At 41.9% G+C, this 25,201-nt stretch overlaps 1 protein-coding gene across 3 annotated transcripts in view; it reads left to right on the top strand.

Annotated features, from left to right (window-relative positions):
* Positions 1-1,192: 1,192 nt before the first annotated feature.
* LOC121292915 (mucin-2-like) overlaps positions 1,193-25,201 on the top strand; it is a 28,972-nt gene continuing 4,963 nt past the window's right edge. The window contains exons 1-4 of one of the 3 annotated variants that reach the window (XM_041215399.1): positions 1,193-1,457; positions 2,068-2,247; positions 8,399-8,751; positions 17,817-17,957. In XM_041215399.1, the coding sequence (XP_041071333.1) occupies positions 8,529-8,751; positions 17,817-17,957 (364 nt within the window). In that variant the 5' untranslated portion in view covers positions 1,193-1,457; positions 2,068-2,247; positions 8,399-8,528. The remainder of the gene's footprint in view (positions 1,458-2,067; positions 2,248-8,398; positions 8,752-17,816; positions 17,958-25,201) is intronic. The other 2 variants (XM_041215398.1, XM_041215400.1) reach the window with 2 other exon arrangements.

Raw genomic sequence — 25,201 nt, forward strand, 5'->3', positions numbered from 1 at the left:
GGAGACCACTTGGCCTGTCTAGTTCATGCTGTCTCTGTCAATTCACCTACTGCCACACCACCCACCTTTTCCCCATAGTCCAGTAAATATTTCCACTTTGGATAATGATCCAAGTCCCTTTAGAAGGCATCCATTTGAATCTGCCTCCACCACAATCTCAGGTAGTGCACTTCAGATACTGACCACTCGCTGTGTAAAAAAAAATGCGTTTCCTCAAGCCATGATTGCTTCTTTTGCCAATCACCCTAAATTGGCATCCTCTGATTTTTGATCCTTCCACCAATGAGAACAGTTTCTCCCTATATAATCTGTCCAGGCCTTTCATGATTTTTAATACATCTATTACATCCCCTCTCGACCTTCTGTTTTACAAAGAGAACAGCCCCAGCTTCTACAATCTACTTATGTAACTGAAGTTCCTCATCTCTAGAACCGTTCTCATGAATCTTTTCTGCAACCTCTATAATGCCTTAACATCCTTCCTAAAGTGTGGTGCCCAGAATTGGATGCAGTACTCCAGTTGAGGCTGAACTCATGTTTTGCACAGGTTTATCACACTTCCTTGCTTTTGTACTCTATTCCCCTATTTATAAAGCCCAAGATCATTAATTTTTTTTTCAACTCCTCTCTCAACCTTCAATGATTTGTGTACATATAACCCCAGGTCCCTCTGCCCTCTTTAGAACGGCAAATATGGCATTTATTTCATTTCCTGAGCATAAACTTAATTCCAAATATTTTCTAGTTTTGAAAGCCTTATATGCGTTATCCACATTATCCACCATCCTAGCATAGATACAATACGAAAATGGGAACTGTTTTCTCTCTACCATTGGTACTGAATGTGCAGCCCATGGGGCACATGCAGTCTCAATTTCTAGCGATCCTGCTTTTGTGAGCATGGATTATTGGAAAGGATGTAAAGATATGTTAGTAACAACAACTTGACATAGAAATGGAGCAGTGACGTTTGTGGCCTCCCAAGGCTTCATGACACAAAGCAAAAAAAAATCATTACTGTGTTTGCAAATGCTTTCAGTTCATTGCAGTGATCTTAAACTGTTAGTTTGGGTTTGCGGAAATATCCAAAAAAAATCACAATAATTTGCTCAGAATCAGGCTGAATGACAAGCATAAAATTCACTGCGACACACCCAAATCCTTCAGCAACAAGTACGTTCCACCCATATTTGCAGACACAGGATTGTTAGGCAAGTCACTCAGCCCGTGCCTGTCCGCACTCATTTGGGTTTGTGTGCTTTAGTGTTTGCTTTCTCTGTAAAGGGACTGCTTCACAAAATGGCATAACGTAACGCAAAACACGTTAATTGATAACCCTCGTATTTCATTTTAATGGCCTGAAATCTGTAAGTTTGCAGGGCGCCGACATCGGCTCGGTAACTTTCTTCCGAGTTGGATACTTTCGCTTATCGGCTCGGGGACTCCTGGATTGAAAGGTATGTTCCTTGAAATTATTTTACCTTAGAACGTGCTACTGTAGAATGAGTAGTTTACGCAGTAGTTTTGTTTATAAAAAGAAAGGATTTGAGTAGATTTTTGAGGCGATGCCCCCCCCCCCCCCAGAGGCGGAGACTAGGGTGGGATTGAGAGATTGAATGCAGAGTGGTGCTCAGTCTCTGTTATTTTCAGCAGCCCACACTGCACTGTCCGGCACTGCCACTACACTATGGTATTTTTTTGTGAAAAGCCATTATATTTTTGTTCCTAACTTCTTGTGGTAATCTTCTGACCATATTTCTGATTCCGGCTCAGGCTGGCCAAGCAGATTATGGGGACGTTCTTGTTTGAGCGAAGCTTCACACCACAAAATTGACCGACAGTCTTAAATCTAATGTTGCTTTGGCCCAGATTCTGCAGTTCGCAGTTTTGTTTCTTTGTAACCACAGAGATGTAAGAATTCCAAAGATGCCATGTCCAGTGAAGCACTGAATGTGGGTTTTTTCTTGACATTTTTCTCGAGTGAAGTTACAATCACGTCCTTTTTAGAATTGGCTACGTTAAGCGACCAGAGTAATTTTCATCCCAAACTTTCTTTGTATTGTGCAGGAATTACAAAATAGTTCCTCAGCCCGTTTTCTACTAGAGTGCCAAGTTGACTTTTCTGTAGCAGTTTGGGACAACTGAAGGGCTTGCCGACTATTTCATTGAATAACATTGCTATGGGCCTGGAGTCACATACAATCTTGGAGCAACTTATTGACGGGATGGATTTCTTGTGACAATCTGGTAGTTTCTTGATCATCATTACTGAAAGAAACTTTTTATTCTAGATTTATTAATGAGTTGAATTTAAATTCCCCCAATTATTGGGATCTGAATTGATATCTCCAGACCATTAGCCCAGGCTTCCGGATTACAGATGTCTGCGTGACATCAGTTATCTCAATTTCTCTGCTCCTCTCACCTACTCTAACCTGTCTCTCTCTGAACTTGCTGCACTTCGTTCTCTCAGGTCCAACCCTGACCTTGTCGTCAAACCCACTGACAAGGGTGGTGCTGTTGTTGTCTGGCGCACTGACCTCTACCTCGTAGAGGCTGGGCGTCAACTCGCAGACACTTCCTCCTACCTCTCCCTGGACCATGACCCCACCACTGAACATCAAGCCATTGTTTCCAGGACTGTCACTGACCTCATCTCCTCTGGAATCTTGCTTCCAACCTCAGTCTCCCAACCTTGGGCAGCCCGTTTCTACCTTCTCCCCAAAATCCACAAACAGGACTGTCCCGGCAGACCGATCATGTCAGCCTGTTCCTGCCCCACGGAACTCATTTCTTGCTATCTTGATGCCATTCTCTCTCCCCTTGTCCAGTCTCTTCCCACCTACATCCGTGGTTCCTCTCACGCCCCACATATCAGCAATTCCCAGTTCCCTGGCCCCAACTGCCTCCTCTTCACCATGAACGTCCAATCCCTCTACACCTCCATCCCCCACTGGGATGGTCTGAGGGCTCTCCACTTCTTTCTTGAACAGAGGCCCAAACAATCCCCATCCACCATTACTCTCCTCCGTCTGGCTGAACTTGTTCTCTCACTGAACAATTTCTCCTTAAACTCGTCTCTCTTCCTCCAAGTAAAAGGTGTGGCTATGGGTACCCACATGGGCCCGGGTTATGCCTCTCTCTTTATGGGGTATGTGGAACATTCCTTGTTCCAGTCCAACTCAGGCCCCCTTCCACAACTCTTGCTCCGGTACATCAATGACTGCTTCGGTGCCGCTTCATGCTCTCGTCTGGATCTGGAAAAAGTTTTTAATTTTGCTTCCAATTTCCACCCCTCCATCATTTTCACATGGTCTATCACTTCCCTTCCCTGACCTCCCTGTCTCAATTTCTGGTGATAGACTGTCCACCAATATTCATTACAAGCCTATAAAAACAAAAAACTGCAGATGCTGGAAATCCAAAACAAAAACAGAAATACCTGGAAAAACTCAGCATGTCTGGCAGCATTGGTGGAGAAGAACAAAGTTGACGTTTCGAGTCCTCATGACCCTTCAACATAACTAAGTAAAAATAGGAGAGGGGTGAAATATAAGCTGGTTTAAGGGGTTTAATATAAGCTTTGTTCTTCTCTGCCAAAGCTGCCAGACCTGCTGAGTTTTTCCATGTATTTCTGTTTTTGTTTTTCATTACAAGCCTACCGACTCCCACAGCTACCTCGAGTACAGCTCCTCACTCCGCTTCCTGTAAGGACTCCATCCGTACTCTCTCAGTTCCTTCGCCTCCGTCACATCTATTCTGACGATGCCACTTTCCAAAACAGTTCCTCTGACGTGTCTTCCTTCTTCCTTAACCGAGGTTTTCTACCCACGGTCGTTGACAGGGCCTTCAACCATGTCCAGCCCATCTCCCGCGCATCTGTCCCCACACCTTCCCCTCCCTCCCAGAACCATGGTAGGGTACCCCTTGTCCTCACTTATCATCCTACCAGCCTCCACATTCAAAGGATCATCCTCTGCCTTTTCTGCCAACTCCAGCATGATGCCACCACCAAACACATCTTCCCTTCGCCCCCCCCCGGTGGCATTCCGCAGCGATCATTCCCTCCGGGACACCCCTGGTCCACTCCTCCATCACCCCCTACACCTCAACCCCCTCCCATGGCACCTTCCCATGCAACCACAGAAGGTGCAACACCTGCCCCTTTACTTCCCCTCTCCTCACCGTCCAAGGACCCAAACACTCCTTTCAAGTGAAGCAGCATTTCACTTGCACTTCCCTCAGTTGAGTCTACTGCATTCGCCGCTCCCAATGTGGTTTCCTCTACATTGGAGAGACCAAACGCAGACTGGGTGACCGCTTTGTGGAACACCTTCGGTCTGTCTGCCAACGTGACCCAGAACTCTGTGTCGCTTGCCATTTCAACACTCCACCCTGCTCTCATGCCCACATGTCCGCCCTTGGTCTGTTACAGTATTCCAGTGAAGCTCATCGCAAACTGGAGGAACAGCACCTCATCTTCCGACTAGGCACTTTACAGCCTGCCGGACTTAACATTGAGTTCAACAACTTCAGATCATGAACTCCCTCCTCCATCCCCACCCCCTTTCTTCTAATTATTTATATTTTTAAAATATATTTTTCTTCTCCCACCTATTTCCATTATTTTCATCTCCACCTTTTAGCTTATTTCGATCCCCACCCCCGCTAGGGCTATCTGTCAGTTGCTCGACCTGCCTTCTACCCTTAATGTCACCATTAGCACATTTCTTAGCTAATATCACCACCGTCCTTTGTCCTTTCTTCTTTGTCTCCACCTATCACTGGCCCTCTATCCAGCTCTACCTGTCCCAACCCCTCAACCAGTTTATATTTCAACACACTTCTAATTTTTTTCAGTTCTGATGAGTCATATGGACTCGAAACATTAACTATATTCCTTTCTGTAGACGCTGTCAGACCTGCTGAGTTTTTCCAGCTATTTTTATTTTTGTTCCGGATTACTAGTCCAATGACATTATCACCAGGCTACCATCATCTAATAGGAACAGGAGTAGGCCATTCAGCCCTTCCAGCCTGTTGTACTATCCTATTAGGTCATGGCTGATCAGTATCTCAGCCCCATTTGTCCGCTCTACTTCATATCCATTGATTTCTTTGCTTAACAAATACCTATTACTCTTGGAATTATCCCAGTGTCCATGACGTTTTGGGGAGATGGTTCCATATTTCTAGCAACCATGAGGAAGTGATTCTTGATTTCACTCTAATGCTTGGCTCCAGTTTACCCCTATTCTGAATTCCTCATTGGAGAAAATAGTTTTTCTACCCTATCAAATCCTTTCATCTTTTTACACACCCTTCAATCTTTTATACTCAATGAGATAGAAGCCACTTCTTTGCAATTTGACCTCATAATTAAACCCTTTATGCCACCCCACTTCATTATCATCCTGCTGCATTGCCTCCAGGCAACTGTATCATTCAAAGATGTAGGAACATAGGAGCAGGAGTAGGCCATTCAGCCCATCAAGCCTGCTCTGCCATTCAATATGACCATGGCTAATCATCCACTTCACTGTCTTTTTCTCACATTATTCCCATATCCTTTTATATAATTGGCATTTTGAAATCTGTCACTCTCTGCTTTAAACATACTCAGTGACTGAGCTCGCACAGCCCTCTGGGGTAGAGAATTCCAAAGAATCACAACCTTCTGAGCAAAAAAATAATTCTGTTCATCTTGATCCTAAGTGGCTTCCCCCATAATTAGAAATTGTGTCCCCGGGTTCTAGACTCCCCAGCCAGGGGAAACATCTTACCTGCATCTACCCTGTCTATTCCTTTAAGTATTTTGTAGGTTTCAATGAGATCACCTCTGATTCTTCAAAACTCTTAAGAATACAGGCCCACTTTCCCCAATCTCTCTCCACAAGAAAGTCCCGCCATCCCATGTGCTGCCCACTACTGAATGGAGTATGTATATTTGCTCTTATAATGAATGGAATGGGGTCTAACCGAAGCTTTAAATAGCAGTATAACCTGTTTTCTCCACCCCCCCCCCAACTTTTATGATAGCTGTCTATGAAAAATGGCAACATTCCATTAGCCTACTGGAACACAAAAGCAAAAATACTGCAAATTTTGCTTTTTAAAAATTTGTTCTGGGATTTGAGTGTTGCTGGCAAAGTCAGCGTTTATTAGGGAGGGAGTCCCAGGACCCAGTGACAGTGAAGGAATGGCGTTATAGTTATAAGTCAGAAAAATATGGATGTGGAGGAGAAATTGCAGGTGGTGGTGTTCCCATGTATCTGCTTGCCTTGTTCATATAGCTGGCAAGGTTGTGGTTTTGGAAGGTGCTTCCAAGGAGCTTTGATGAGTTGCTACAGTGCATCATGAAGATGTTACACACTGCTGCCGTTGTGTGGTGCTTGTAGGGGGAGTGAATATTTAAGGTGGTGGATGGGGTATTGATCGAATGGCCTTGGATGGCTTTGTTTTGAATGGTATCAAGCTTCTTGAGTGTTGTTGGAGCTGCACCTATCCGGGCAAGTGCAGAGTATTGCATCACACTCCTGACTGGTGCCTTGTAGATGGTGGCAGGCTTGGGGAGTCAGGTGCCTTGTAGATGGTGGACAGGCTTTGGGGAGTCAAGAGGTGAGTTACTTAGCACAGAATTCACAGTCTCTGATCTGCTCTTGTAGCCCCAGTATTTATATGGCTGGTCCAGTTCAGTTTCTGGTCAGTGGTCACCCTTGTGACGTTAATAATGGATATTCAGTAATAGTAATGTCTTTGAAGGTCAAAGGGAGTGGTTGGGTTTTCTCTTGTTGGAATGGTCACTGCCTGGCACTGGTGTAGAATCAATGTATCTTGCTACTTATCAGCCCAAACCTGAATGTTGTTCAAGTTTAGCTGCATGCGGGCACTGACAGCTTCAGTACCTGAGAAATTGTGAATTATATCGAACGCTGTGCACACATCGGTGAACATCCCCACTTTTGACCTTCTGTTGAAGGGAACGTCATTGATAAAGTGGCTGTAGATGGATGGGTATAGCCTATCAACCAATATTCATTAAATGCTCACTGACTCCCACAACTACCTTGACTAAACTTCCTTCCACTCCACTTCTTCCAGATTTTCCATCTCCATCACATCAGTTCTGGCAATGCCACCTACCAAATGATTTACTAACATTAAGGACCATTAGATTCTTTCAAAAAATGCATGTGCTGAAGCAGTTCTCTTAATTCTGTTATTTTTTGTGTCTTGCTGTTTTATCATTGTTATGTCTGCAAGAAACATGTGATGGATAAAAAATGCTGGGGCAGGAAGAAATGTTATGAACTGCAGAAGTCTGATTAAGATGCATTTGTGTGTGGTCATTTTGCAGCCTTCATTTCAAGTGCTGCTCAGTTGTGTATATGCCATTTTAACACTCCACCCTGCTCTCTTGCCCACATGTCTGTCTTTGGCTTGCTGCATTGTTCCAGTGAAGCCCAACGCAAACTGGAGGAACAACATCTCATCTTCCGACTAGGCACTTTACAGCCTTCCGGACTGAATATTGAATTCAGCAACTTTAGGTCTTGAGCTCCCTCCTCCATCCCCACCCCCTTTCTGTTTCCCCCCTTCCTTTTGTTTTTTTCCAATAAATTATATAGATTTTTCTTTTCCCACCTATTTCCATTATTTTTAAATATTTTTAAATCTTTTATGCTCTCCCCACCCCCACTAGAGCTATACCTTGAGTGCCCTACCATCCATTCTTAATTAGCACATTCGTTTAGATAATATCACCAACTTTAACACCTATGTGTTCTTTTGTTCTGTTGTTTGTGACATCTTTTGATGATCTGCTTCTTTCACTGCTTGTTTGTCCCTACAACCACAGCAACCCCCTCCACTTGTCTCTCTCTCTCTCTCTCTCTCTCTCTCTCTCCCCCCCCCACACACCTTAAACCAGCTTATATTTCAAAACAAAAACAGAATTACCTGGAAAAACTCAGCAGGTCTGGCAGCAATATATATTTATATATATATATTAATGTGTATTTAACCATCCCACTTTTCTCCTTGCTGCTACTTGGTCAATGCACCACAAGGCATTACCAAGGGAAGGTTACCCAGTTCCCACTTGGTGAGGGGCATCCCTCAATGCAAATATCAGTCAAGAATAAGATTTAATCATTATTTTGGGCTCTGCAGGGGGTGGCCCAATGAAGTGGGTCACTTTTTTTTTAGGTGTCAGCTGTTTATCTTTTGTTTACAAATGTTTCAGTATTTCAGTCATTAAAGTGTATTGAAGAGTTTGAAATAAACTTTTCTAGATGATCTAGATTATACTGCAGCTTTTAGGTTATTTGAAATATGTATAATTGAACGTGGATTAATTGATAGCACTTTTAAATCTCTTTTATTTGCACTTTGACAGGACCTGGTTCCCACTGCTTGTATATTGAAGACACCACATTCTCAGAACTAACTTAAGACTTTTGTGTTACTCTGCTTCTAATGTGTGCATAGTCATTGTCAATTAAGTGCGTAAGAATTTGTAAGTCAAGATGGTTTGGCATCACAGTGAATCATTTCTGTTGCTGTTCTTGACAATACTTACAAACCACAAGAGTCTATTGCAAGAGTCCAAGTGCACTTTCTCAAATACCATGGATACCATAATTGACATAAAAGTTGCCCTAGCAAGAGGGCTGACGAGTTTGGCTCCTTTCCACACAGACAGTGTGGAGGAGTGCCAGAATAAGTGCTGTACTGATCCACCTTTAACAGGTAAGCAATCATTTGAAAAAGTAATTACCATCATTGTGTAATATATCAATTTCTACATGTGAAGCAAACTTTAAAAATTTACAAACATTTTGTGTTTGAAGAGTAGTAAGGTGACAAATAGTTCATTGACCCAAACAACTTCTGGATTGGATAAAAGTATTGCTAAAAAAAAGTTGAAAACTATCATTGGCGGCAGCTGTACTTCGATTCAAGAATGACATCTATTCAGGTTTGGTCAGAGTGATAGGCTTTACAGAGGAAAGAGAGGGATGGAGAGGTTTATGGAAGGAATTCCAGAGCTTAAGACCTGGATAGCTGAAGGCTATGACCACCAGTGGTGTAGCAAAGGAAATTGGAGATGGACAGGAGGTGAGTTTCATTGTACTGTTAGACGGAAGTTCATAACTTTAAGTTGGTCATTTGACAGTTTGTTTTTCCTCGTTATTTTTGAGTTTCTAGTTTCATTTGGAAATCTCTCTAGAGACAATTTCACGTTTGCATGTTCCTTTAAAATGAAGTAAAGGCTACACGTTTTTCTCCTTCACTGTAGGAGATCTTGATCAATCTTGTTATGTGTCATACAAACATATGAATTAGGAGCAGGAGTAGGCCATTCGGCCCCTCAAGTTTGCTCCGCCATTCAATAAGGTCATGGCTGATCTGATTGTAGTCTTTTGCCTACCCCCGATAACCTTTCACTCCCTTGTTTATCAAAAATCTATCGACCTCTACCTTAAAAATATTCAAAGACTCTGGGCAGAATCTTGCCCTTGGATGGCGGACAGGCCCCACCGGCTTGGCAGCAGGTGGGCAGCCGACCCCTGCCACTGAAACAGGGCTCGCCACCATTTTGAGTGGGTGGGCCAATTAAGGCCTGCCTAGAGGCATCCCCTACGGAAAACGCTATGCGCTTCCTGTACAAGGGGGGAGAGGGAATCCCCAGCTGTCAAAGTGCGCACTATCGCGCATGCGCGCAAAAGAGCGCACTTCTCTCTGAGGCAAAGTCCGGTCTCAGGGAGAATACTGATAGTGTCAAAAACATTAAAAATAGAAACATTAAAAAATTATTAACATGACCCCCTCATGTGAGCTGGGGCTCCTGGCCTGCCCGCCAGCCTTAAGGTTGGACGGGCAGGTCTTTAATTACTTTAAATAGCCTGTCAATGGTCTCAATTGGCCATTGACAGGTCGGCGGGTGGACAGCTGATTTCACTGTCTACCCGCCTTCCTAAAAATTTAAATGGACCAGGATGATGTCAGGGGATCCTCCCGCGTCAGTTTCCCCTCGGTGACCGGGCCCCGCCCCCAAATCGCCAAGGGGAAAATCCTGGCCTCTGCTTCCACTGACTTTTGAGGAAGAGAGCTCCAAAGACTCACTACCCTCTGAGAGAAAAAAATTCTCCTCATTTCTGTCTTAAATGGGTGACCCCTAGTTCTAGATTCTCCTGCAAGAGGAAATATCCTCTTCGCTTCCACCTTGTCAAGACCCTTCTGTCTGAATAGCCTCAGCAGATCATTTCTCAAATTAGTTGAGTTTATATAGTGCCTTTCACAACCACCAGACATCCCAAAGCATTTTATTGTCAATGGAGTATTTTTGAAGTGTAATCATTGTTGTAATGTAGGAAGTGCAGTAGCCAATTTGTGCACAACAAGCTCCCTCACATAGAAATGATAATGGCTGAATAATCTGTTTTTGCTGCGTTAATTGAGGGATACATGTTGGCCAGAACATCAGGGTTAACGCACTTGCTCTTCTTTGAAATAGCGACATAAAAGCTTTTACACCCACCTGAGAAGGTAGTCTCTTCCAAAGGCACATCCAGCAGTGCAGCGCCTCCCCAGTACTGCACAGGAGTGTCAGCATTGTCCTGGGGGAATTTTGTTTTATAGGACATCTACAGAATGCCCAGGAGCTTCCACTTATCGCAGGATGTTCAGAATTGTAGAGAAACCTTCTCTGATAGTGCTGCAAAAGTTAGCATTGGACTCTGCTACCATCCTTGCTATTTGCTGCATAGCTCTGGAGAGTCTTTGCAGTGTCTACAGGTTATTCCTGTTGGAACACTTGGCTTTTCAGGCAGAACCTGAAATTATTGTCTAAGTACTCAACAGTTAGTATCAACCATTTCCTGAGCTGCGGTTCAGGCACATGGTATAGGGGGTAACATATTAGCATGAATAAAGAATTGGTTTGCTAACAGGACATAGGGATTGGCAAGCTGTGACTGGTGGAGTGCCAGAGGAATCAGTGCCAGGGCCTTAACTATTTCCAATCTATATCAATGACTTGGATGTAGGGAGTGAATATATGGTAGCTAAACTCATTGATGATGCCAAGATAGGTAGGAAAGAAAGTTTTCAAGAGGAGGTAGAGAGCCTGGAAAGGATATAGACAGATTAAGTGAGTGGGCAAAAATTTGGCAGATGGAGTATAATGTCAAAAATTGTGAACTTTTTCACTTTGGCAGGAAGAATAGAAAACCAATATGTTATTTAAATGTAGAGAGATTGTAGAACTCTGGTACAGAGGGAACTGTGTGTCCTGTTATATGAATTACAAAAAGTTAGTACGCAAGTGATTAAGAAGACAAATGGAATGTTGGTCTTTATTGCAAGGGCAATGGAATATAAAAGTAGGGAAGTTTTATGACAGGGCCTTGGAGAGATCACATCTCAAATACTGTGTACAGTTTTGGTTTCCTTATTTGAAAATGGATTTAATTGTGTTAGAAGCAGTTCAGAGAAGGTTCACTTGGCTCATTCCTGGGATGAAGGGCTTATTTTATGAAGAAAAGTTAAACAGGTTGGGCCCATAACCCAATGGAGTTAAGAATGAACGGTGATCTTATTGAAATATATAAGATCCCAAGGTCACTTGGTAGGGTGGATGCTGAGAGGATGTTTCCTCATATGGGAGAGGCTAGAACTAGGGGGGACAGTTTCAGAATAAGAGGTCTCCCTTTTAAGATGGAGATGAGGAACTTTTTCTCCTGAGGGTCACTAGTCTGTGGAATTCTCTTCCCCAGAAAGCTGTGGAAGCTAGATAGTTAAATTTATTCAAGGCAGTTAGATTTTTGATAGACAAAGGAGTCAAGGGTTATGGGGAACAGTCAGGAAAGTAGAGTTCAGACCATAGCCAGGTCAGACATGATCTTATCATATGGTGGAGCAGGCTTGAAGGGCCAAATGTCCTACTCCTGTGCCTAGGTCATATGTTTCAATGTAACAGCACTTGTCCACACCCTCCCTCCTCTCCAGAAATATCAAAGCCAGACAGTATTCCATAGAAGCCTCAGGTGTTCCTGTAGGATGCTCTAATTTACAAAGACAAATTTAAGCTAACACAGGATTTGGACAGATTTAGTGAGTGGGCAAGAACATGGCAGATGGAATATAATGTGGAAAAATGTGAAGTTATCCACTTGGTAGACAGAATAGATGTGCAGATTATTTCCTAAACATTAAGAGATTACGAAGTGTAGATGTACAAAGGGACCGGGATGTCCTTGTCCATAAGTCACTGAAGGCTAAAATGCAGATGCAGCAAGCTGTTAGGTAGGCTAATGGAATGTTAGCCTTTATTGCAAGAGAATTTGAGTACAGGATAGTGAAGTCTTGCTTCAATTGTATAGAAGCTTGGTTAAACCGGACCTGGAGTACTGTGTGCAGTTTTGGTCCCGTTACCTCAGAAAGAATATTATTACCATAGAGGGAGTGCAGTGTAGGCTCACCAGACTTGTTCCAGGGATGGCAGGACTGTCTTATGAAGAGAGGTTGGACAAACTGGGCCTATATTCTCTAAAGTTTCAAAGAATAAGAGGTGATCTCATTAAAACATACAAAATACTTAAAGGAATAGACAGGATAGATGCAGGTAAAATGTTTCCCCTGGTTGGGGAGTCTAGAACCAGGGGACACAATTTCAAAATAAGAGGGAAGGCACTTAGGACCGAGATGAGGAGAAATGTCTTTACTCAGAGGGTTGTGAATCTTTGGAATTCTCTACTACAGAGGGCCATGGAAGCTCAGTCATTGAGTATGTTTAAGGTAGAGGTTGATCAATTTCTGATTAATAATAACATAAAGGGTTATGGGGATAGTGTGGGCAAAAGGAATTGAAGTGTTCAATCAGCCGTGATCGTATTGAATGGCAGAGCAGGCTCGTTGGGCTGAAGGCCTCCTCCTGTTCCCGTGATTCAATTTGCACTGATGTTTACAGAGCACATTGGAGACCTAGAATGAGTCATTTCAGGTGATTGAGATTCATTAACCAGCTGCTGAAAATTTGCCCAACCTGTTGGCAGTCTTTTCTGGTTTCTTGTGGTTGCTATGTTTTTAATTTGGAATTGCTAGCAGAAAAGAAGAACAACATGGAGCTGCTTCAGTGGACAGAAAGGCTTGGCCAGGATGGGATAAAAGAGAGAAAGTCCAGTTATATTTCTTTCAAAGGTTAAGTGGAGAAGGTGGAAATGTATTTATTTAGCAATAGGCACCAAGTGCCACTGAAGGTAGCTATGTTTGTAAGTGATTTTTGCTATAGTGTGACACATGGGATTGTGCTTTATTATGCTTTTGAGTTGTTTTACTGAAATATCAGCTGAGGTTCTGGTCACTGATCCTGCTATCTAACTTCTCTTGGATTGTAAATATTTTCTGCTGGGAGATTTGGAGCATACGCAGGAGCAGTGAATTTTTGTCCAGGCTTCAGTTTCCATCCTGAGTTGTAGAGCTGATTTGGGGGAGGTGAATATCGCCTTCTGGGTCACAGTCTCCCTTCTGTAGGCAGCAACATCTGCTTTTTGTGTGTGTTTTCTAGAGTGGGGTTTCTCAATCTTTTCTGCTACTGCCCGTCTCATGTTACAAAACTTCCACAGACCATCTATAACACAATACAAGTATTTTTTTCTGTAAAAAAATTAGTTACACAATTAAAAATACATTTTTCTTTAATTTTACTTACAATTTGACTGGTTTCCTCCAGTCTTTCTCTTCCTGGGCTCAGTTTCTCTCCTTTTTCCATACTCCCACTGACCAGACACATCTCAGGAAATTACCCTTCCAATGTGCATGTTATTTGTACTTTAAGCAAGCATTGTATTGGGAAAAAAAGCATATATTGTATAAATCTGTTATGGGGCACTTTTAAATCCCAATGGTACACTAGGCAGTAACTCAAATGCAGCTTTCCCACTTTTGTAAGTTAACTCATGGAATTACCTTGTTAATATCTGCATTAATGATTTAATTTAATATTCAGTGGCACAGCAATTGTAACAAACCTTGTCTTGATGTATTTTTCTGTTCAAATTGCATATGCACTGACTCCAAAAGGCATATAAATACTTTTCCAAAGTTTGGACTTTTGTGTAATGGCTGTAACCATCCACTACAGGCCTAGCCCTTGCCAGCTTCTGCTTTACCAACAACAATTTAAAAAACATTTTATAATCAAGGATAAGATTTGTTGAATGCCCTACTCCCCTCCATTGTGGGACCTTCCTTTCTGCACTGCATCCATAAACCTGTTGCTACTTCTGCTATGCACATGGACCTTGCTTTTAGTCTCTCTGTCTCTGTACACTTCAACCTAAAGTTGTGCAAACACAGAAAGACTCCAACCCTGACAAGACATCTTGACTACTGCATGTTCCAATTCCGATTCTGATTGGCCTGCTATCACATTTTGTTTAATTTTTGGTGGGTACCTTGAAAAGCTGCTTATGGACCCTCATTGAGAACCCCTGCTTTAGAGCATTGTATCTGGTTAGTTTGGCATTGATGCTCTTTTTACAATCATATAGTCACCTTTTCTAAGTTAAAGGCACCGTATTGACAAGAGCTGTTGGTGGCAGGAACCATGGTTGAAATTTCAGTAGCTTTGCAGATTGCACTTCATGAATCACTGGAAGACAAAACTATGCTGATAGATTCACAGATTTATTCACTATATAATCTCCAGATCTTTTTCCTGAGCAATACACTATACCGCTCTTCCATTTAATACATATTTCCTAGTTTGCTACTTTGATATTTGACTTTGAAGGTTTCCTTCGTAAATACAGACATGGAAATAACCTCTTAATAATTCTGCTTTTTCTTTTGTCCTTGGATTCTACCTTCCCACTATGGCTTTAATCAGAATAACTCGCTGAATCTTTATTAATTGTAGATATACAGGTTATTTAATAAAAACTCAAAAATGATACATTTTGAATTATATCCAGCTCAGATATTTAATGTTCAATTGTGCTGATGTGATGAGAAATTCCAAAAAGGTCAGATATACGTTAACTTAGCACAGACCAGGGATCAAAACTGGGTTATGACCTCCACCTATTTGGTTCAGTTTCAATGTATCTGCCATTTAGCAGTACTGAAGGAGTACTGCATCATTTGATGAGACATTAATCAGAGGCAGCCTCCTGTGAAATACAGTTTCTTGGACAACATTACTCCCTGACCAAAAACCACAAAGAATAAATTGAGTGTTATAATTTACTATTTGCATAACCTTGCTGGCTGCAAATTTGCCTACTTATTAATTACCTTTGACGTGTATTGTTTAGCTTTTGAAGGACTTTGGAATGTCCTGGAAGTGTGACAAGGCAAGTTTATTTCCTACATATTTACTTTTTGAGTTTGAAGGGATTTGATACTTGAATTATTAATCTTTGGCTGCATCATTATCGTAATCAAGGTTTCAGGAACAAAAGGCCAGTGAGTTGGACAACTCAGCCAACGAGTCAAAAGATAAAAACATGTGACAATGTGCTTGAGGACCACATCATCGATTGCATCCCTTTGTGGACTATGAATAATCACCTACTCCCTGTACCTAGCATTGTGGCCAGTGAAAATGTTCTGGATTGGCCTTGAATTTCCTTGATGGTGACAGTGTTGTTTCACCTTTTAAAATGAATGTTTTATCCACTGTTGGCCTTTAGAGGGAGATGCATAAGAGTTTCCTGACTGATCATTTGCACATCAATTGACAGAGGCACTGATATAAAACACCAAACTACCAAGTAGTTTTCATACAGACTACAAAGATAGAGCAAGAGAATGGAACTGACAGAATTGCTCTGTAGAGAGCCAGCATGGACTTGATGGGTCAAATGGCCTCCTTATATGCCGTAATGATTCTATGGATAGCTCTTAAAAAGATAAATCAGGCTGGAGGACAAGCAGGATGAAAAAGAACAGTGTTTCGCTCTTTCACTTCACTCTCAAGTAGCTGCATAGCTAAACAATATTTCTATTATACCAGTACAAAAATCAAAAACACTCAAACACCATCTGGATCCAGAGGGCAGCAGCACGTGGCACCAGGCCAGAGGAGAAGAACACACAACTTCACTCATTCAAACATTCCTGAGGGACATGGAAGGCAGGACAACCAGATTCATGGGTGTGGGTGCCACCAAGTTACTCAGAATTATCCTTTTTTGTAAGCTGACACATTTATCCGTCTGTCCTGTGAAAAGTAGTGCAGTTCTAAAAATGTAAATATACTGTCCTGGAATTTTTGCTTGGTTGCACTTTTTTGGTGTAATTTGGTCGAAATTGGTGTAATTGCTGCAAAGGCTTGTGGAATTTTAAGCACAAATTACATTCAGTGCAACTAGAGTCTGCATAATTTTTTTGCTTTATTTTTTAAAAAAACATTGTGTTAGAAGGCAGGTTACAGCACCAGAATAAATTAATCACCATTGGGAGTTTCTGCTAATTGTGCTGATTTGTGGGCCTTTGAGAAGGCCCTAAAAATTAAATTAATGTGCTAAGAAACTGACTACTGTACTCCAATGATTCTGTATATTTTTTTTAAAAGTGATTTTCAGTCATTTAAAATCAGATTACGCAGATGGTGGAATGACATTGATTAAAAATGCTTTTTTTTATGATTAAACCCATTTTCAGCTGGTTACCACCCTTAAATATATCAAGGAATATTCTCAAAGTATTTTTTTTAAAATAAAAGTTTTAAAATGCTGCCTGATCAAGCTGGTTCATGGTGATATGCAAATGAGTTCCTCAAAAACATCAGGGAAAAGACTTTTCAAAGCAGACACAGTTTGCACACAAAGTGGAGACTCCACCCCACTGTACATGTTCTCTAAATATACCTCCAAATAAACCACTGTCTGGCGTAACTCATTGATACAGTAAGTTGCTTTTAAGTTTCTTAAATTCATATATAAAATAAATTTCTATCGCTAAATTCATGAAAATATGTAAACAAGAAGGAAAGATTTTCACTAATTACATCCAAACCGATCTGTTAGTGGAGTTACTTTATGCAGTGAGTTAAACAGCAAATGCAGCAATAATTTCCAATTAACATGCACCCTAGGCATAACCTTGTGTGCCATTCTAATGGAGGAGGAGAAGCACCACAGAATGGAGCAAAGGATGCGCTCATTGAACAACTGAGATCTTGGAAGAGTACTGGCTGGAATGTGTGTCCTGCCTGCTCTGCTCAGGATCAGCTGGCATCCAACCAAAGAAGATCCCACAAATAAATCAATGTTTCTTTTTGGAGGACTGAGAGTGGCAGGAGTGCTCCCACAAATGATCCCATAAATGATGGGTTGCTGCCAGCTCAGACATGCCATCCCCCATCCCACCATAGGACCTACCTGAAGCTAATGCCGGTGTTCCAGCTGGTCACCACATTATGCCCAACAGTGTCAAACTACACTGGGATTCACCTAGCTCGTTGATCTGATTCAAATGATACCTAGGATTCAAAAGCTACCCAGACTCTTTGCTGATGCCCTCTGCTGGTTGCTTGCCGAACAGTCAAAATCTGTCCTTATAATTCCAATGCCTCCTGCCTAATTTTCATATCTGCTGCTTAGAATGACAGATAATGCTTTGATATAATCTCTGTTAGAAAAGTTAACCTCAGAAAATATAAGTTCTTCACAACCTCAGTTGGTTTGATATTCTACCACAGGTCTTATTTGTTCCACTTGCCTTTATCAAGCAGATCTACAGTAATCTGTTTTATTATGTGGATGTCTGGTGAACTAAATATTGCTCTTTCTGTTTTTGTTTGGAAGGAGAAAACCTGTGCAACTTTATGACATTTAATCCTAGAAAGAAGTCTTCATTTCTGAATTGCTACCTTTTCTACTGTCCAAACAAAGATGCTTGTCCATTTATGCCTTCAAAAGATTATATAAGCCACTTTATACAAAGAGGTAATGTTGACATTTTTATAGGCTACGATTTGATTTTAAGTTTTTATCTAAATTTGAAGATAAATTTGTTTATTGGATCTGAATGTTATATGTCTGAATGCAAGCCAGAATAAAAATAATTAATTGGGGAAGGGCCAACTACAATGGAGTGAGAGCAGATCTTGTTCAGATGAGGCAACAAATCCAGACCTCCCTGAATAAAGAAAGTGATAGTACAATAAAGTAGAAGAAAGGTGCATATGAACTAGGGTTAATATGAAAGGTTCAGAAGGGAAGTTTTAAAAAAAGGAGTATGAGAAGACACTGGCAGCTAACATAAAAGGGCATCCAAAATTCTTCTTTGGTAATACCTATAGTAAAAAGGTAATAAAAGAAAGAGTCAGGCTGATTAGGGACCTAAAAGTTGATTTACACATGGAAGCAGGTGGCATGGCTGAGGTTCCAAATGTGTACTTCGCATCTGTCTTTACCTAAGAAGAGGAAGCTGTCCAAGTTATTGTGAAAAAGGTGATAGTTGAGAAACTGGACGGGCTAAAAGTTGATAAAGTGGAGTTATTTGGATAGCCTGGTTGTACTTAAAAGTTGATAAGTCACCAGGACCGGATGAGATGCATCCAAGATTACAGAGGGAAGTAAGGGTGCGGACACTGGCCATAATTTTTCAATCCTCTTTAGATACAGGGGTGGTGCCAGAGGACTGGAGAATTCCAAATGTTACACTGTTGTTCAAAAAAGAGTCTAAAAAGCCTAGCAACAACAAGCCTGTCGGTTTAACTTCAGTGGTAGGGAAGCTTTAAATGATAACTCTGGAAAAAATTAACACTCACTTGGGCAAATGTGGATTAATTAAGGAGAGCCAGCACTTTTTTTTTACAGAGCAAATTGTGTTTAACAAACTTGCTTGAGTTTTTTGTTGAAGGAGCAGAGTGTTAATGTGGATGTTGTGATGTGTATGGACTACCAAAGGACATTTGATAAAGTGCTACATAGCATGCTTGCCAACACATTTAGAGCTCATGGATAAAAGGAACAGTGGCAGCATGGACATGAAGTTGGCTGAGTGATAGGACACAGAGTAGCGGTGAACAGTTGTTTTTCAGACTGGTGAAAGCCATATATTAAAGTTCCCCAGGGGTTGGTGTTAGGGCCACTGTGTTTCTTGATATGAATTAATGACCTAGACTTGGGTGTGCCAGGCACAATTTCAAAATTTGCAGATGACATACAACCTGGAAGTATTTTGAACTGAGACGGATAATGTTGAACTTCAAAAGGACATAGAAAGCTGATGGAATAGGCGGACAAGTGGCAGAATTTATTGCAGAGAAGTGTGATGTGATCCATTTTGAAAAACAAGGAGAGGCAATATAAAAAGAGTACAATTCTAAAGGGGTGTGCAAGAGCTGAGGGACCAAATCATTGATTGGAGTTGGTAAGACAGGTTGAGAAAGCAGTTAATAAAGCATACGGGAACCTGGGTTTTATAAATTGGGACATAAAGTACAAAAACAAGGAAGTTATGATAAACCTGTGCAAAACACTGGTTTGACCTCAACTGGAGTATTATGTCCACTTCTAGGCACCACACTTTAGGAAGGATGTCAAGGCATTAGAGGGGGTCCAGATTCACGAGAATGGTTTCAGGGATGAGGAACTTCTGTTATGTGGATAGATTGGAGAAGTTGGGGCTGTTGTCCTTGGAGAAGAGAAGATTAAAAGGAGATTTGATAGAGATGCTCAAAATTATGAGGGGTCTGGACAGAGTAAATAGGGAGAAAATGTTCTTGTTGGCTGAAGTAAAGGACACAAATTTAAGGTGATTGGCAAATGAAGCAATAGCGATATGAGAAAAGACTTTTTAGACGCCTAGTGGTTAGGATCTGGAAAGCACCGCTTGAGAGCGTGGTGAAGGCAGATTCAATTGAGGCCTTCAAAAGAGAATTAGATAAGCGTGCAGAGGGATAGGGAAAAGGAGTGGGAATGGGACTAGGTGAGTTGCTCTTGCTGAGAACCAGCACAGACATGATGGTTCTATGATATCTGCAGCATAAAATATTAAGTGGTGCAAATAGGCTTTCCCCTGTAATACTAAATTTGATACTAATTTACAGGAACTCAAATGTCATTACGATGAACATGAAAGTTTATTATGCGTGTTCCCTCATATCTTTTAATTAGTTCTCGCACTCATGACTTCAATTAGATTTTTCAAATAATAAGGAATGTCTTTGGTTTTCTGGTTAGCAACATTGTAAAGTTATTTGTGCATCTTTTGCTTACATCTAGCAAAATAATAAGGTTGTTCTTTCTCCCAGTAATCTTTGCTCCTGCAATAGACAGCTTCCATCTGTAGGTTCATTACCATTATGAATTGAAATGTAACCTTTTTATAGGTAGTGAATGGGATGTGTGTTTCAACTGCAACAACAATGACTTCTATTTATATAAAACCTTTAACATAGCAAAATGTCCCAAGGCACTTACCAAGAGTGTTATTAATTTTTAAAAAAAGGACTATTGAATTACCCTTTTTGGGCAAAGAAGTGGCAGATGGAATACAACGTGGGGAAGTGTGAGGTCATGCACTTTGGTAGGAAGAATAGAGGCATAGACCATTTTATAAATGGGGAGAGAATTCAGAAATCTGGATTGCAAAGGGACTTGGGAGTCCTAGTCCAGGATTCTCTTAAGGTTAACTTGCAGGTTGAGTCGATAGTTAGGAAGGCAAGTGCAATGTTGGCATTTATCTCGAGAGGCCTAGAATATAAAAGCAGGGATGTGCAGCTGAGGCTTTATAAGGCTCTGTTCAGACCACATTTAGAATATTGTGAGCAATTTTGGGCCCCGTATCTCAGGAAGGATGTGCTGGCCCTGGAGAGGGTCCAGAGGAGGTTCACGAGAATGATCCCAGGAATGAAAGGCTTAACATATGAGGAACGTTTGAGGACTCTGGGTCTATACTCGATGGAGTTTAGAAGGATGAGGGGGGATCTGATTGAAACTTACAGAATACTGAAAGGCCTGTATAGAGTGGACGTGGGGAAGATGTTTCCATTAGTAGGAGAGACTAGGACTCGAGGGCACAGCTTCAGAGTAAAGGAAAGACCTTTTAAAACAGAGATGAGAAGAAACTTCTTTAGCCAGAGGGTGGTGAATCTATGGAATTCATTGCCACAGAAGGCTGTGGAGGCCAGGACATTGAGTGTATTTAAAACTGAGATAGGTAGGTTCTTAATTGGTAAGGGGATCAAAGGTTATGGGGAGAAGGCGGGAGAATGGGGTTGAGAAACTTATCAGCCATGATTGAATTGCGGAGCAGACTCGATGGGCTGAATGGCCTAATTTCTGCTCCTATGTCTTATGGTCTTTTATCACTGGGATTTCCATGAACAACATTGATGCCCACCATATACTCCTGAGAATAAATTTTGTGCTTGGCTCTGCAGATGTAGTGTATGTGCAGGGAATCCGAAGATTGAGTGAGCAGGCCCTGCGCATGTTTTGGATCAAGTTTCTTCTGCCCAAAGTTTTCTGGCTGGCTACATTTCATGTACTACAGTGCTTGCAAACATTTTGTGCTATGGCCTCATTAAGATCCGGTATTTAAACTAAAATCTGAACACAATTTCTTAGGATTTGTGCCAGGCTTGTGTTCCTTGGCCTTCAAAACCCATTTTGAATGGCTGTAAAAGATAATATAAGGGCAATGAAGTCCTTAAAATGAGAAGAGTTTTGGCTGTTTCAATGTTTACAATACCCTTTTAGTACTTTTTTCAGTATTTATGAAATTTTTATTGCAGAGGTACTGTCAATAATCTTCCTTAGATACATGGGTGGCGCCAGAGGACTAAATAAACCCAGCAATTACAGGCCAATCCATTTAACCTTAATGGTGGGAAAGCTTTCATAAATGATAATCTGAGGCAAAATTAACAATTTTTTGGACTAGTGTGGAAATCCAGCATGGGTTTGTTAAGCGGAAATCATGTCTAACTAATTTGATTGAGTTTTTTGATACGGTAACAGAATGTGCTAATGGCATTAATACGGGTTCATATGGTGTCGTGGATTTCCAAAAGGCATTTGATTTCAGACCATTGCTTTTCTTGATCCATATTAATGACCTAGACTTGGATGTTCAAGGTACAATTTCAAAATTTGCAGATGACAGTGATGGTCTTTTAGAGGATTTGGACAGCTTGGTGGAATGGGAGGACAGGAGGCAAATGGAATTTAATACAGAGAAGTGTAAAGTGATTCATTTTTGGTAGGAAGAACAAGGAGAGACAATATAAAATAAAGGATACAATTCTAAAGTGGGTGGAGGAGCACAGGGACTTGGGAGTATATGTGTGCAAATTGTTGAAGGTGACAGGGCAGGTTGAAAAAGTGATTAAGAAAGCATATGGGATCCTGGGTTTCATAAACAGTAGCATTGAGTGCAAAAGCAAGGAAGTTATGGTGAACTTTTATAAAACACTGGTTCAGCCTAAACCGGAGTTTTGTGTCCAATTCTAAGCACCGCACTTCAGGAAGAATGTGAAGGCATTAAAAGGATGCAGGAAAGATTCAAGGGTTCCAGGGATGAGGAACTGGGGCTGTTCTCCTTGGAGCAAGTTGAGAGGAGATTTGATAGAGGTGTTCAATATTATGAGGGTTCTGGATTGTGTGGATCAGGATAAATTGTTCCCCTTGGTAGAAGGGGCAAGAACCAGAGGACACAGATTTAAGGTGATTGGCAAAAAAAGCCAAAGGTGGCATGATTAAAAACTTTTTTATGCAGCATGTGGTTAGAGTCTGGAATGCGCTGCCTGAGAGTGTGGTGGAGGCAGATTCAATTAAAGCTTTCTAAAGAGAATTGAATAATTATCTGAAGGAAAAAAAAATGTTTGCTGGGCTGCAGGGAAATGGGCAGGGAAGTGAGACTAACTGAGTTGCACTTGTAGAGAACATGTATGGACTTGACGGGCTGAGTGGCACCCTTTTTAATGCTGCAACCATTTTCTGATTCTGGACCTGTTTGTATCCTTTGAAATTGTTGACTTTGCAATCCTTCTCTCGTCCTCTGTACAAATAATTCAACTGCCCTCACTTTGTTCTACTTTTACCTATCCAATCATAGTCAGAGAATCTCCTGTAATGCCTTCTTTGCTTTCCTGGTCCTTGTGCATCTGTTCTTTTCTCTTTCCTGTTTCTCATCTACATACTTGGCTTTGCAAAATCATCCAAGGCCATGATGTCAGATTCCATAGGTAAACTGATGGCACCTACCCAGCTCTACCTCATCTCTTGGACCCTGCATTTCCTCAATGTTTTCAACCTGTTTAAGCTGCAATTTCCTCCCAGTAATCTTCAGGGAGCTATTGTCTTCAGTCCCCACTACAAACTCCATGCCATTATCACTGATTGCACACCCTCTCCATAGCCACTGTCTCAGGCTCCCCTCCTCTCCTGCTGACGCTGACTCTGGCCGAGGCAGTGCTGTGTGCACTGCCCAGCCTCCAATTCAGATAAGTCTAATCTATGAGTGTTGTTAGGTTATACAAACCAAATCTACATCGTGTTCAAGAGCAGGAGCCTTAGTTGACTGCATTGCTGCCCAAAGTCCTCGACTATGAATTAAACTCAGCGCCTTTTGATAGCATAAATCAATACTGTATTGGGCAGTGTCCTTCTGACTTTGGATCAGATATCGTTCTTGGATTAGGCACATTGTCTGAGCCCTTGCAATGTGTGGTGTAGAAAGCTGGGCACAGAATGGGAGCTTCTATTCCTGAGGGAGAAGTAATCAGGTCTTAGATCTACACCACACCTCCTTACCAAATCTGTAACCAATTTCTCAGGTATTTCTGAGACTAAATAACTAGGCCTTCTCAGCCAATATCAGGCTTCCCACATGGTGCTCACCAAAGATGGGGGATTGGAAATTGCACAATTCAGCAGTTGAGTGGCTAAACAATGGGGAAAAATATTGTGTCAGTCAGTCTTAATGATTACAGAGAAGCCTTGAAGCTTTATTGCACGTGGCACTCTTAAGCACGTCAGAAAAAATACATTATATCCCCTCAGTCTTGCATGGATTTGAACCCAGACCCCAGAGCAACACGTGAACCTATTGCATCAGACCCTCAAACGTGTCTCAGCAAAATGCATCTCTGCCGATGCTGCCAGACCTGCTGAGTTTTTCCAGGTAATTCTGTTTTTGTTTTGGATTTCCAGCATCCGCAGTTTTTTTGTTTTTATCTCTGTGTTTAATTGACTGCCACTGCTCTTCAAGAAATGCCTACCTCCTTGAAAAAGTTCTGTTCTTTTTTGCGACAAGACTTCCGTTCCTCTCTTTTGCCTTGCTCACCTTCATTGCTTTCCATTTCCCTCCTGGTGTTTGACAAGGTGTTTACTAAAACCCGCTTTCACAGCCATATCTCCTTTCTCAGTGACTGTCTCCGTCTCCGACTTACCCCACGTGGATTTCAACTGAAATTCCACCCCTCATGTTTCGAACCCACCCAGGATTACAGGTATCTCCGGGACATAAAACGTTTCTCGGACTGCTGTTCCCGTCACATTCTGAAATCCACACTCAGTGCCATGCGCCGCCATATGAACACACTCGACCTCTCCCTCCAGCAGCACTGCCGTACCCTTTTTCAAAGCTGCACGTGCCCCCAGTTTCATTTTATTCTTCGGCTCATCCGACGACTCAACAAGAAACTTTTTTTCTCTTTCTCTCAAGTGCTAAGGAACGCAAGCTCCAACAACTCATCGACACCAACACCCATCTAGGACCCTCCACCCCTGCCCGTCCCTCCGTCCCCACCCCATCTTCCAATCCCAACCCCAGCCGTGTATTCACTTTACCCCCTGACCTTCCCCTCTCTGATGCTGAACGTTCAGTGCTCAGCAAAGGACTTAGTTTCATACTCTTACGCCCTCACCTCAATGAATTTCGGGCTCGGCATGATGCTGAACTCTTCTTCCGCCGTCTTCGTCTCCGGGCTCACTTCTTTGGGCAGGAGTCCTCTCCCAGTTCAACGGATCCTTTTACCCATCTCCAATATTCTCCCTCCACCTGGACCCCTCCCTCTGGATTCTTACCTTCTCTTGATCTTTTCATTGAGAACTGTCGGCGCGACATTAGTCGTCTCAATTTCTCTGCTCCTCTCACCCATTCTAACCTGTCTCTCTCTGAACTTACTGCACTCCATTCTCTCAGGTCCAACCCTGACATTGTCATCAAACCCGCT

The sequence above is a fragment of the Carcharodon carcharias genome, chromosome 21, assembly GCF_017639515.1.
Source record: "Carcharodon carcharias isolate sCarCar2 chromosome 21, sCarCar2.pri, whole genome shotgun sequence".
NCBI lineage: Eukaryota > Metazoa > Chordata > Chondrichthyes > Lamniformes > Lamnidae > Carcharodon > Carcharodon carcharias.